At 36.5% G+C, this 14,845-nt stretch overlaps 1 protein-coding gene across 1 annotated transcript in view; it reads right to left on the bottom strand.

Annotated features, from left to right (window-relative positions):
- Positions 1-14,845, bottom strand: part of PDE1C (phosphodiesterase 1C) — a gene marked incomplete at both ends in the record, with an annotated part of 303,957 nt that overhangs the window by 42,384 nt on the left and 246,728 nt on the right. The window contains 2 exons of the mRNA XM_083379005.1: positions 5,738-5,797; positions 9,227-9,538. Coding sequence (XP_083235131.1) covers positions 5,738-5,797; positions 9,227-9,538 — 372 coding nt within the window. The remainder of the gene's footprint in view (positions 1-5,737; positions 5,798-9,226; positions 9,539-14,845) is intronic.

Genomic DNA, 14,845 nt, shown 5'->3' with positions numbered 1-14,845 from the left:
TTTTGCTCTTGAGTTGATTTTAATTCATTTAATTCTGAAAACCAAATGGAAACTGTTCAGTTATTGATGTTGCTGATAATCTATTAGCCAGAATTCTTCCTAAATTTGCAACTCCAATCCAAAACACAATATACTTCTATTAATGTGGAATTCTTTGATAACATCCAACAGTGTTATAAACAATATCTTTAAAACACCCTTAGAAAAGAATTTGGGCAAGCAAATCATGTTTATTCTTGTACAAATTTGGAACCAATGAGGATCCAAAACCAGTCTCCTAATTTATTTATTTATTTGATTTATATACCGCCCTTCTCCCGAAGGACTCAGGGCGGTGTACAGGGCAATAAAAATAAGAATACAGGATACAAGATTTAAAGTAATAAGCAGACTATGTTTGTAACTATGACAATTATTTTGACCACTAGGTGGAAGCCTTTCCTAAAATAAATATATATTCTAGCTTGTTTTTAACTATCTCAAAATATAAATATATATGAAAGACATTATTTGCTAACTGTTCAATACTAAATAAAGGCTTCTGACCCGTTGTCTTATGAACAACTATGATTTTATTCCAGCAATGAGCCAATAACATTTATGGCTTTATGTGTGTCACTGGAAATAGGACCTCTATCACCTCACAAGTATGAGCACATTTTTTTCCTGGCTGTATTTTCTCTAATCATATTAGCCTTATGCAATCAAACTGAAATAGAAAAATCCCATTAAAAATTGGGATACCTAATTTCAGGAAGGAAAGGGAGCAGCTTGTTCCAGTTCTCTCCCATATCCACTCTGTTTTCTTGAAAGTAAGATAGTGTAAGTGCCATATAAAGTTCCCCCGCACATGCGTACTAGTCGTTTCCAACTCTAGGGGCCGGTGCTCAACTCCATTTCAAAGCCGAAGAGCCAGCGCTTGTCCGAGGACATCTCCGTGGACATGTGGCCAGCATGACTAGACGCCAAAGGCGCACGGAACGCTGTTACCTTCCCACCGTAGTGGTCCCTATTTTTCTACTTGCATTTTTACGGGCTTTCGAACTGCTAGGTGGGCAGAAGTTGGGACGAGTAACAGGCTCTCACTCTGCTACGCGGCACTTGGGATTCGACCCACCAAACTGCCGACCTTCTGATTGACAAGCTCAGCGTCCTAACCCACTGAGCCACTGCGTCCCTAAGTGCCATATAGGAAGATTAAATTAAAAGTAGAGATGAATTAGTCACTCTTTATCTGGGCCTCATATTCTTTCTCATTAGGGATTATTGAGCATCTTGTTGGGGTAGAAGAATTTTCCAAATAGTTTTTATAGTCAGGTGAGAACCTAAGTTCTTAAAAACAACCCAGTATAGGAGAAAGGGAAAATAGTTGCCCCTTGCCTATAGTTTTTAGTGTGTGAATTTATTCTGCACTTTGAGGTCAATAAATTTGAGGGGCTATTTACAGCTGCCTTTTTTCAAAAGCACAAGAAATTGCTCTTTCATAACTATATAGCAGGCTGGTCATTTGAAACAGAGAATGAGATTTTTAGTTTGTTATAAGAATTTAGAAAAATGTGCAAATTTTTCATTATCTGGACAGAAATAACTTGAAATATTTTTTAAAAAAATTCTGAAGTAAGAGTACAAATCTGGGTGATTTGTCTTCCCATCTATTATAAGATTATTGTACTCCGTTTTATTTTATTTTGAAAAAAATCATTGAAATGTTAATTTAAATTGTAACCTAAAATCAGTGTTTCTGAATCTGAGTGCTTTTAAAACATGGACTTGAGGAATTGCTAGCTAAAGAATTCTGGGAAATTTTAAGAGTCCACACATCTTAAAACCTCAGGAATAATTGAGAAACACTGATTTAAATATTATATATATTTGCAAAAGTGTCCTCCTCCAATATCTTTTTTCATACATACCTCTCCTTCAAATAAATATTTCTATAAACATTTTCAAGCAAAATTTGAGGATAATTGTAATGTAATGGACAACAATGCTTTATCTTGCATATTACTCTAGGAAGTACAAATTCAGTCTATTTGCTTAAAATTCCTTCCCCAGCAAGTTCATATGCTTGCTTCTTCTGCCTTCTGCACATACGGCCATTATTCATCAAGGCTATTTAAACAGATTGAATGTGTAATATTCACCCTATGGGTGTTTGTTTAGCTATTCAATCTGGCTTCTTACAGCATGAGCTTGGTGTTCTATTATTGATTAGATTTCCTGTGGGTTAAACACTCCAAAAGACAATCAGGAGCAAATAATATTGAATGATGGCCAGTGAACAGAACCAAAACAAAATGAATGGTGAGTGGCTGGGTGGGTGGGAATTACATTTCTGATTCAGAGCAAGCTTCAAATTTATATTCTGTTCATATAGATGATTAACAGGGTTGATGTAAAAAGTAGGAAAAATGTGGTGAATAAATGTTAATTGTTTTACTCATTTTATTTTTTGTATATCCAGCTACATATTCCTCCCCCCTCCTGCCTCCCTATTGTCCAAGGATAAATAATAATTTTCCTGAAGACATCAAAACAATTCTTTTATTTCATTGAGGAAAGGAACCTATACCTTACCCTTACTCCCTTTCTGAAAGCTAGGATTATGAACCAGCAACAGGGTTACAGATAATATGTTTTAAATTCCCCATAATGTTTTGAATTACCAGAATTAGCTGAATTGTTATTAGCCTGGTTTTCTTGGGGTCAAAATGAATTTGTATTGAAGAAGGTATTAATCATAAGAAAATTTTACTATTAAAAAACCTCAGAGTGTTTAAAGTAATATCTACTTTTTCCCCAGGAGGAATACATACTGTAAAATGCAGATATTATAAAGAGTAAGAGACAAAAAAAGAAATGCCTCTGAATTACGGATTCAGAATTACCAAGAGTGCAAAAAACACCAGTCAAATTGGTCATGTACTACATAAAGTAGATGACCCCCTTGAGATTAAAAACTATTGGAATAGAAACACATATATTTTGGGCATGTGATATAAATCCATCTAGAAAAATCATTATATACCTGGCAAGGCTGAGAGAAGGGAAACAGGGGAAACACAACAAACAAAAGAGGTGGACAGAATCAAAGACGCTACTACAGTACTTTTTAAAGAACTATACATTGTTATTAAAGATGGTCATGAGGATGAGCATTTCACTTTGCAGTCATGTCTGACTTCATGGCATCTAGCTAACTAGCCAGAGGAATTGTGATGCATAGCCTTCAGATATGCACATGAGAACACTCCTATCACTTTCTGTATTATCTGAGAAATTAGTTCTAATGAACTTCTACATGTATCAAAGGAATATATCTCAAATTATTAAAATATACAAATATTATTATTCTTAGCTTAATCTCTAGTCATTTATCATTGGCTATCAATTCCACAGCAGCAAAAAAGAACATATTAGTTTAGTATAATGACGATCCAAAATGGAAGTTTTTGTCAAATTATTATTTATATAATGTAAAAAATAAAGGTAAAGGTAGCCTCTCTAGTCATTGCCAACTATAGGGGGCAGTGTTAATCTCCCTTTCAAGGCCACTGAGGCAGCGCTGACCAAAGAGGTTTCCACGGTCTTGTGGCCTGCATGACAACATGGACCACTGTCATGTTCCCACCAAAGTGATACCTATTTACCTACTCACATCTGCTTGTTTTCAAACTGTTAAGTTGGCAGGAGCTGGTTCAAGGTTGAGAGCTCACCCTGTTGCATGGTGCTCAGGTCTCAAACCTGGGCTGCCAGCTTTCCAGCCAACAAGCCCAGTGTCTTAACCATTGAGCCACCACGCCATGCCATCATATAATGCATGTGTAAATACATATTATGTAAATACATGTTTGGAGCCTAGCAAGGTATTCTAAATACTTAACACATACCTCCCTTGCTTCTCAGCTAACAAAGCGAGAAAGAGCCAGTGGCCTAAAGGTTAGAACAATTGCCTAATGTGCAGTCGGCCCAGGTTCGAATCTCAGAAGGGTATGGCTGACTGATGAGAACAAATAAGTTTGAAATGGCCATATTAGTCTCCCTTTAATTCTTTGTTAGCAATCCAAAAAAATTACACAAATATGAGCTGTCACTGTTGTGACTACTGCCTATGGATGGCCTTGGGTTAGGCTGAAACAGGAAATAAGATTTGTCCCATGTTTGGGGCCTAGCAAGGTATTTTAAATACTTAACAAACACTTAACAAATACATATTAATATATATGGGAAATAGTTGCCGTATATGAAAGATTTACAATACTTAATAAATAATCATAAGATGAATAATAACTAATTTGAACATTGCATTGGTTACTAATTTCTCCCCCCTTCTGCCACCCATGATGTCCAAGGTATGTAAATGATATTGATGTTGAAAGCACAGAGTGCATTGGCACCACAGAAGGATGGATTTATCTCCAACAGTTGTGGATATTTCAAATTCTTGTCCTGTTTGCTATAAAATAGTTTCTACCACTTCTGAACTAAACTAAGAATGATTTCATTAAAGCAACTAACAACTTCATGAATATTATATCTGAAAAATGTGAGAGAGATTGAGCTGCATTAAATGAAGAGATGTTAATTCTTTTTGCCTGTATGGTTCTAATCTGACTCAGGTGTCTGCTGGCTATTGCCATTAGAAGAAATGTTTTCACTGGCTCCATTGCAATTTTCTCTTAATGAAATAGCAGGGCAGATGGGCTACAGAAAGGGCAAACCCATCTTTGCCTAGTAGGAACTGGATACAGATCTCCTCTCCTTTCTCTTCTCATAAAAAATATGAATTATGCCATGTTTGACCTCATAAGGCACTTCTATAATTCTTAAGATGTACTGTAGACCAGAGTGGGGAACGATGGCCCCTTTATAACTTGTGGACTTCAATTCCCAGAATTCTGAGAGTTGAATTCCACAAGTCATAAAAGGGCTATTGTTCCCTACCCCAATGTAGAATCTTGAACTAGTGAATATATTTGAATATATATAGCCCCAATGTGCACTTTCCTGTCACAACTGGAGCTAATAGTATTTAGTAAGAGAATTTACAAACAAATAGTATTTGAAATCAAAAGTATAAAACAATGCGTGGTAATAATTTTCAGAGGAAATACCAGCTGTTTTTAAATTGATGTATTAATTTCTTAAGGCTCCAATATGAAATATGGCAATTTGGTTCCTACAGTAAAAGCTACCTAAAAATACAAATATTAGATTTGCAACAGATAAAACTTTTTTTTTCTAAAAGAGCAAATGGGTGGAAGGTGCTGTTTGCGGAGGCCAAGACTGATGGATCAGCAGTATTTAAGCAGTTTCTCTTAAAATTATCTAAATCAGATTTCTTATGTTCCATGTAGAAATTTCAAGGTAAGAGCCTTCATGTTTTAGAGCTGATTATAAATATTGTTTTAGTTTTATCATACTTCAACTGAATTTATTTCATGTATCTATTATTCATCCAAATGAACACAAAAGTTCACTGGGAAATTTCAATGTATTGTTCATGTTTCTTTTGTAGCTATATGGGAGAATTAATCTTCAACGAATAATAAACAAAACAGGTCATTTTATTTTCATAAAATTTATATAGCTCTTATGAAAAGTCTTCTTTGGCTTTGCTTATAGAAATATCTCTGTGCATTTTGTTACTGATCCAAACCAGCTCATAAGTCAATAAGATTGCCTGCTGGATGTACATACATTGAGGAAGAAATAGAAGCAAATATTTGTTGCTTACCCTCCTTTGTCTCATTTCCCTGATCCTTTTCTGACTTCTTACTATGATCCTTTAATTCACCTGGAAGTTAGAAATCATATGAAGGGGAAACGTAAGTGATATAAAATGTCTCTCAAGCAACTAAAATAAAAGCAGAGAACAGAGTAAACAAAGTATACACAATGTTTTTGTTACTAGTGTGACCAATTGACTGGGAGATTAAAAAAAATTGACTGGGAGATTAAAGAATGTGTGAACAATGCACTATGGAAGGGAGAATTTCATTCAGAAATATTGCACTATTAACTTTTTTATATATTCTAAGACTACATTAGAACAATACATACATGAAGATTATACACCTACACACACATACATGTGCACACATATAGCATCACTCATTCTGAGGCTTAATTTGCATATTGAGGCAAGAAAAAGCGATCTGTTTGCCTGCAATTTTCAAACCTATCTGTCAACCCAAAGATTTGATCACATTTTTTTTATTTTTTTTCCATCAGAAGGTTCTTACATTTTAATCCTTATCAAATTTAATAAAGCTATTTTGTACCTTAATCCTCTTTATAAATATAAGGCCATTATTATAAATGACATTGTGGTTGAGACAGCTGTCCTGGCATGTATCACTAAGATTTGAGTGGGCCTGGGAGCGGGGTTTGGAGGGCTGAGTAGCCTCTTCAGAGATATGTCTACCTGAGTTCTGAATTTGGTATGAGCTGTGTGACCAGGATAGTACAGCAGGTCGTCGATGGTTCCACAGATAGCAATAGCAACAGTACTTTGCAGCCCTCTCTAAGCAGTTTGCAATGTCAGCATATTGCACCAATAATCTGGGTCCTGATCTCAGAAGGATGGAAGGCTGAGTCTGCCTTGAGCCAGAATTGAATTCCAGGCTGTGGGCAGAATTAACCTGCAATACTGCATTCTAACCACTGTACCACCATGGCTCCTTATATGACGAGATGTGAGATTCTTTGGCTAAAGATAGACTCTAAGGACCAATTAGATTTGTTACTGTTATACTGTTTTCCTGCTGGGCAGTCACATCCCTGTCTAAATTACTAGATTCCATTGCTGAACTGGCAATAGTACCTCCTAAATGGATGGGAGGGAGGGAGGGAGGATGGAAGGAAGGAAGGAAGGAAGGAAGGAAGGAAGGAAGGAAGGAAGGAAGGAAGGAAGGAAGGAAGGAAGGTGGGTGTAAGGCTCATAGTTCTGAACCATCTATTAAACAATTCATCTGGTGGGACCTTGGAAGCAGCTCTGGACAAAACCTCTCCAGAGAAACATATGACCCTTTTCCAGGTGTTATTTATATGAGCCTTTACAATCTGGCTCTTTCTCCAGACTTTGGACTAGAGCAGATAGCAGAGCATTTGTGGAATGACCACTGACCATTCTTTGGATGTTTGTATTGTTCTGTATTGTTCTGTTTCAAATTGTTAGTGTAATACATAGCCTAGGTTTAATACTGCCACTGAAAATAGGGCAGTGAAAAAATCAATAGGGCAAGGGGAAAAAAACATCTGCTCCATCTCCATCAGCACATTATTCGTACAGGTCCTGGAGGCACAAAAAGTGTCTATCCTTGATTGAGCCCAGATTTGCTAACTATTCTATAATTAAATAAATCATAGTAATGATTTTTTAAAAAAAACAAACTTTCTAATGTAGGAGATAAGTTGAATATTTTTGATGATACTCCATCTAAGCACTAATGCGAGGTTCAATTCTACTTGGCTTTTCAAGATCAGTTAGGTGCTACCACTTCGCTTTGTGCAGTGTGCTTGATCATCTATAGTCAGCAGCTTGGGATGGGGGAACAAAAGGAAGCACATGATGAAAATTATTTCACAGCATAATACAAATTTGAAATGTGTATGCAATGCAGAGATGAAATGTAAAAGAACAGCTTGACATTATAAGGCACCTTTTGTCACTTTGGCACTATGATGGTTAGGAACAAATCCCTATGATATCATATAAAAGGTTAAGGGATCTGAGCTGTTTATATTTCTGTGTGTGATAGGATTATTTTTCAGTTGATTGCACTACATTGATGACCAGGGCTAGCTCCAGGCTAAGATTGAATAGGCACTGGCCTAGGGCACCAAAACGTAGACAGTACCAATGCAGCCTTTCCTTCCAAATCATTCAAAAATTGGTTTACATAACAGGGGGTCCAGTACTATTTATGTAGATGAACTCAATATGAGTGTTCAGATCATAGGAACAAACTTGATCCTTATGGAACTTATTCTTTTCTGTTACTCATATATATATGGATAGCAATACAGTGACACACAGATATAAATATAGACATGTAGAACACTCTCATATTGAGTTGTTTATGTAATATTGTTAAATGGCCAGAATCTATTGGTTATTTAATGTTAAGTGATCCCTACTGATTAGGGCAGCCCATATAGATATGGCTCCAAATAAAATAAAATAAAATCCTAAACCTATCATGACTAAGAAATAAGCAATGAAATGAGTAAACAGGCAGGCAATTTTTTTTTATCCTTCTGCACCTTCCTATAAAAAGAAAAAGAAAAATGTTCAGCACAGCCTGAGTTGCTAACAGTGTTGCTAGTATGAAAGTGAGAAACTAACCTGTGTCAGTTCTCTAAATTATTCAATTTATGTCATATAAGAAAACTGAAACTTACAATTTCAAATTATGTTGAAGGTAAATATTACATTGATTAGAATGGTGAATTAATGAGCTGTTAATATTTGTCTTCAAAAGATGAAGATAAAAAAACTGCAAAGGAAAAACTCTAAAAATCCATCATATATATATATATATATATATATATATATATATATATATATATATATATATATATGTAATTAATAATAGTATCTATGATAAAAAGAAATAGAAACATGCTAAAATATATTTTAACCTATGGCAAGAAGACTATTCTTGTTTGAACATACACAAACTGAATCCCTTAATGAATAGGATCAACTGAGGGATATATAATGTTATCTGTACTGTTGACTACATGGTAAAACGATAAGTGTAATCAACTCTGGAAGGAAATGATGAAGCTATCCCCCAAAACAGGAATTTTCTTCCAAAAGACAGCAGAAACTTAATAAAAGATAATGTTATACATCGAAAGACATTGATGTTATGTATCACATTCTTCTGATCTGCTTGTCTGTAGAATTGCTGCATCTATTTCTTGAATTCCCACTTGTAGTTCAAAAAGTTCTAGAGGGCACCAGATTGGGGTTCTCCATTCAAATTTTGTTTTTCTAAAATTGCTAAAATGGGTAATCCAATTTATAAGATAACAGTACACTATTAATAATATCAATAGTATCAATATACTTAATCACTACGGTACTGTGTTACTTTAAAGTTAACATACTGTAAATATCCAACTAAATAATTCATCTACCAGTCTTAAGGCAGCTAAGTGATAAGTGAATTTGCCAGTAAATTTCACTTTTCCATGAAAGGACAGAAACACTTACCATTCTGTGCCTGCTGTTTTGACTCTTCGCCTGTTCGTTTTGACTCTGCCCCCTTTTCCATCTCAGTTACATTTTTTCCTTGAGAAGATCCATGTTTGTCACCACCAGTTGGGCGGCTCCCATTTATATTAGTTTTATTGATTTCGGTGCTCTTACTATCGCCGGAACTCCCCTCTTTATTCCCTTGTTTACTTTTCTCTGACTTCAGGGTAATGTTATCCTCAGATGTTTTTTTTCCTTCATTTTCTTCCATTTTCTTGTCATCTATACCCTGTTGAGAATTCTCCTCTGCTTCTTTCTTTGCTTTTTCTTCTGTATCCTCAGCAAAAACAAAGGACAAAAAAATGGGGACAGGGAAGGGGAGTATAAAAAGGAGCAATGGAATTATCAAAATGTTAAATCTCCGTTGTTTTTAGTTGCTGGAAATGACATAAAACCTAAAAGAATTAAGAAATGCTACTCTCACTTGGCTGAAGCCTACTGCTTGCTTTCTTAAAACTATGTTATAGGCATATGCCATTTCTGCTCATCATAAATGAAGGTATATGAACTATTAACCATCGAAGTAACATTTTGCATACCACTCACCTCTTTGCAATATGTATAAGCAATTTAGACATATAATTTAGGAAGGATATATATCAGTTTCATTTATTCATGAAAAACAAGGGAAGCTTCTACATTCAGAAATTGAATATTAGATGTTGAAGAAATAAGCCAAGAAGAACTATTGCAGACATTTATCTATCCATGAAAGTAACCATAATTAAAATTGGAACAAAACCAAAAGATTCAAATAAAAATAAATAGAATATCATTAATGCAACGCTATCAAGATCCTCAAAATTCCTACAATCATCTAATATTTTAGCCTAATGCCTGAGGGAATAACCATATTTCTACAGCTTTCCAGACCACCAACGGAATAAGGTTATCTGCATATAGGCAGAATGGTGTTCCATAAGGAAAATGCTGCAACAGTGAAATTATATCTGTGGAACCCATTAGATGATATGATATGATAGAAAGGGACCCAAATCACATTCATCTGGTCATATATGTGTGATAAACGTAAGCGATTGGAGATAGGAAGTACCATAAGGAATCTGGTTCTACACTACATAGGGAAACAGTGCTTGCAATCGCACTGGGAGAAGCACAGGGAACTAGTATAGTCATGGAGCAAAGATGTTGCAGGGGAATACCACAGTGTGTCCCTGACTGACTATGCCATCCCTTTCCAAAATAAACATGGAAAGGACTGCAATCATAATACATCATAGACTCGATGTGCAGGAATTTGCTTATGAAAAAAAATTTAAAAACAAAAACAAATATTTTAATAGAGAAATATTACAGCATGCCTCGTCTTCACCTAAAATATAATACCGGTTATAAGAATTCACTGATGAATTGTTAAGATACTTTCAGAATATTTTATTTGTAATTAATCTGGATTATTGCATTCTCTACTATCAATTGCTCAAAGAGATAATGCCCATAAATGCCGAGAAGATTGCCTCAATTTTATTCCACATATTCAGGAGAAAAGAAACCACTTTGTTCTTTTAAAAGATAAAGAGTCATTCTATAGTTGTCAAGCTATGAACTCTACTGCCTTTAGGACCACAGCGTACTTCTAACTAGCCAAAAGAGGGGGGAGGAAGGAAAGAGAGCTTTGAATCTACAGGTGTCCTTTGTCAGCGTGAGCTGCTGAAGAATTGTATTAGCAAAACTAAAGTCTGTTCTCATAACAGTTACTACAAGATGTGTAGTAATTGGACAATGTGACTTGCATTGTCAGAGAGGGGTGGGAAAAGTTTTGTTCTTTTAATTAACTGCTTCCCACCATTTCCTTAGAGCTAGCTTCCCTTTGACCCTACCAGTTGATTCTGCTCAATAAAAGTAATCATTAGACATTTACAATGGCTCTGATGTTTTGCCCGGTTAGGCCTTTCAGCCAGGGGTTGACATTAAGCTAGCTCTCTAAACAAATTAAATTCCACTGAGGGGTCCTGAGACCCTACGCCCCGCTGGAAGCCTCCAGGGGTGTGGTGAAGACTCATGGGAAGATGCCTGAAATGGAGAAGCCAGGATTTATCAGTGGAACTCCAGCTGGAGCCAAAGATGGTTTTGTAACCACACCAGCCTCAACCCGACCCAAGCAGCTAGTTGAATGGTGCGAGCCAACCCCAGAGCGGATGGGGGGAGAGGCAGCATTCAACTGGCCCAAGTTGAAGAGATGGAGAGAGGAGTTAGGGAGAGCTGTTGAAGCTGAGTTCTGATTGTACTGCCCCCAGCCCGAAGAAGCCAAGGGGATGGAGTGGTAGAGATATGAAGCCTTGGAGGGAATGGCATCCAGGGAGTGCTACCTGGATGCCAAGGTGCAGCAGCCAGTCAGTGGAGCACCTGAGGCAGCAGTTCAGCAGCCTGAAGGTCTGTAGAGGAGGGTCAGTTCCACAGCTGGATACCAGACCCCAAGGCCAAAATCGATCCCTTCACTCCAGCACTTGGTGGGAGTGGCTGCTGTGATGATGGGGAGACAGTTAGCCCACTGCCTGGGTTACCTTCCCTGCCAGAGCCTAGTCCAGGGCAGAGAGCCTACAGCCCACCACCAGCACCTGATCCTCAGCTTGGGCGAGTGGGTTGACAACTCCCACCAAGGCACAGCTACAGAGTGCAGTCAGGGAAGTACCCAGGCTGCAGGCCATGAGTGCAGTGGCTTCAGCTCCATCCCCAATGCTGAGGGCAATGTTCTAAGGGAGCCCAGAAAAGCTGGCGTTTTTCCTAAATCAAGTCTGGACCCACATAGATTGGCATAGATTGACCCTACCGGTTTGATTCTGCTCAATAAAAGTAATCATTAGACATTTAGGCCTTTCAGCCAGGGGTTGACATTAAGCTAGCTCTCTAAACAAATTAAATTCCACTGAGGGGTCCTGAGACCCTACGCCCCACTGGAAGCCTCCAGGGATGTGGTGAAGACTCATGGGAAGATGCCTGAAATGGAGAAGTCAGGATTTATCAGTGGAACTCCAGCTGGAGCCAAACATGGTATTGTAACCACACCAGCCTCAACCCGACCCAAGATGTTTTGCTTGGTTGGGCCTTTCAGCCAGGGGTTGACAATAGGACTATATCAGTTCCCATGATCATCACATGTTTTTATTCCATGCCTGAATTCAGCTTTACAGTCTTGGGGTAGTCACTTTTTCTTGATAAGTTTGGAGCTCAGTAACATTCTGAGCTGAATAATACAGAAGCCATTTGTGCTCTGACCAGAATCCTGTGTCTTCTTTTAGATTTTTTTTCCTCTTTAGCTCATAGAGAAGCAGCTCTGAAGCAGCCCTGTCCTTCTCTCTTTGAACAAGTAAGAGTTACACCTTAATATTTAAGGAGAAAAATATATATTTTTTAATTTGATCACTTTTTCCTTTATAATAAACTTGATTTTTATGAAAATTGCACAGTTACACCTGTGGAAAATTGATGTAATTTCTCAACAAAGAGGCTGAATCCCTTAGTCACATCCCTCGATCATATGTCACATGGAGATCGTGGTATAGAAGCTATTTCATTTTTTCTCTTTTTCTTCTAATTCACCAGAAGAGCAGTAAATTATGTTGATTACACTTCTCTATCTCACATAATTATTGAGTTAGAGAGAGGATAACAGGTGAGGCTCTACAGTATAAGATACCAGGCGGCAACTGTAACCATAAAAAAGCTGCCCATGAGAGGAAGGAAGGCAAAATTATATAGATCCAGAAGACTTCTGGAAGAGTTTGGTGACACCCAGAATTTTGCCCTATGGGCATAGCTATGCTGCTCCAAATCACCATATCTAAACCACTGTTCAATGGACAGAGATAGCAAAAAAAAAGTTCTTCAATAATTTGGGGGTGTGGACTATTCAAAATTCATAATACATTTTCAATAAAAAATGAACTAGTGAAAGCCCCTTGAAGACAGTATGCAAAAGTTTTGCAATTAACTTACAACTTTTGATAAATTTGTAGTCCTCAAAAAAAAAACCCTGTCTACTAGAGAAAGCTGGTGTTAATATAAACAAAATGAGAGAAGGGGATCAAAATTAAATGTGAACTTGCATCATGCATTAGGTTTATTATTTGCCTGTGTTCTGTTCTTTTGGGAATATGTTTATTCAGATTCCGAATTTGCCTCTATTGAATAGTGACATATAAGCAGAAGGAGTTTGCAATAAACCCACTAATTTTGTCCACGCATTGGAAGACACTGAGTAAAACAAAAACAAAAAAAAAAACAAATCCCACATGCAGAACTTTCCCATGATGTCATGTTGGTAGAACACTTTACATTAAAGTACATGGGTAGAGCACCTTACATTAAAGTATTTATGGTTCTAGATAATTATCATAATCCTGATTCTTAATCAAATGCCATATAATATTTTGATGTTTGCTGATTCATAATGCTATGTTGCAGTTGACAGTTGCCAGCAGCTATCAGACTAATTCACATAGTTGTAAGTGAGAGGATCCATAATGTTTCAAATAATTTGAAGTTTGGAGATTCAAAAACTTCAGCCAATACAATCTTAAGGCTATTATTTTGACAGTACAATGGTAGTAATGAAGAGGCCAGAATAGGATCTCACTACCAATTTGGATTCCAAAAGTAGTTAACATGCTTTTTTTTCATTTCTTTCTTTCCATTCTTTATTAGGGTCAATTCTTAAAAAGTTGATAAGGATGTCAGAAAATCAAGAATATGGTGATGGAGAAGGCTAGGGTGGAATCTGGAGACCAAAAAGCAAAACAAACAAAGTAACATTTTGTGCATGTAAGAGGCTACAAACCTTAACAATATGCTTATAAATTTCCTGACACCAACAATATCCCTATGTACACTACATGACATCAGGGTCCTTGAAACCAGAGGAACACTGTTAACAAAAGCACAAGTCTATCAGCTGCCCTGTAGTAGTGTTGTTTTTCAATAATACAACATTTTTACTTTACAGTGTCACATTCATTATTAACTACTTTATGAGGAATGTTAGGTCAAAAATGGGCAACAAATTATTGCAACAATGAATTAATAAAATAATTCAAATTCTTACTGGATCAGACAAAGCACAACAACTACTATTCAGCCAACTGAAGAAAGAAAATATCTACTCAAATGTATTTGCAGCATGTTAAGGAAAAGCATTTGGAAGTCCCACAATAACTATATACCTTAGAAATCCATAGATTTAAAGTTTATTTTGTCTGAAAGAGAATTGGGTATCTATAATGATCAACTTAATTCCTAGGCAAAAATAAACCAAGTTACAGACTGTGTATCCTATAAATCCAATTCACAAAATTCAAAGAATTGAACTAAACCACAAACAATAAATCAAATTAATTTTAGAGAAGATTTGATTCATGGGAATCAAAATAGTCAAAAAGTCAACCAATACCGGCATATTCTACACGAAGTCATAGTTTCCTTGAATTAGTATTTATTACTAAACATTTATCTTGATTTCCATAATACAGAGAAAAATCTATCCACAGTATTCTTTTCCTCTAGTACTGAAAGGGTTGGGTTGAGTATCTATCAGGAAGTAGGCAGTCTCCCCTTAATCTT

This window comes from Vipera ursinii (assembly GCF_947247035.1).
Source record: "Vipera ursinii genome assembly, chromosome: Z".
Classification (NCBI taxonomy): Eukaryota; Metazoa; Chordata; class Lepidosauria; order Squamata; family Viperidae; genus Vipera; species Vipera ursinii.
Note: the sequence above shows the minus strand (reverse complement) of the source record. Positions and strands in the feature narration are given on the sequence as shown.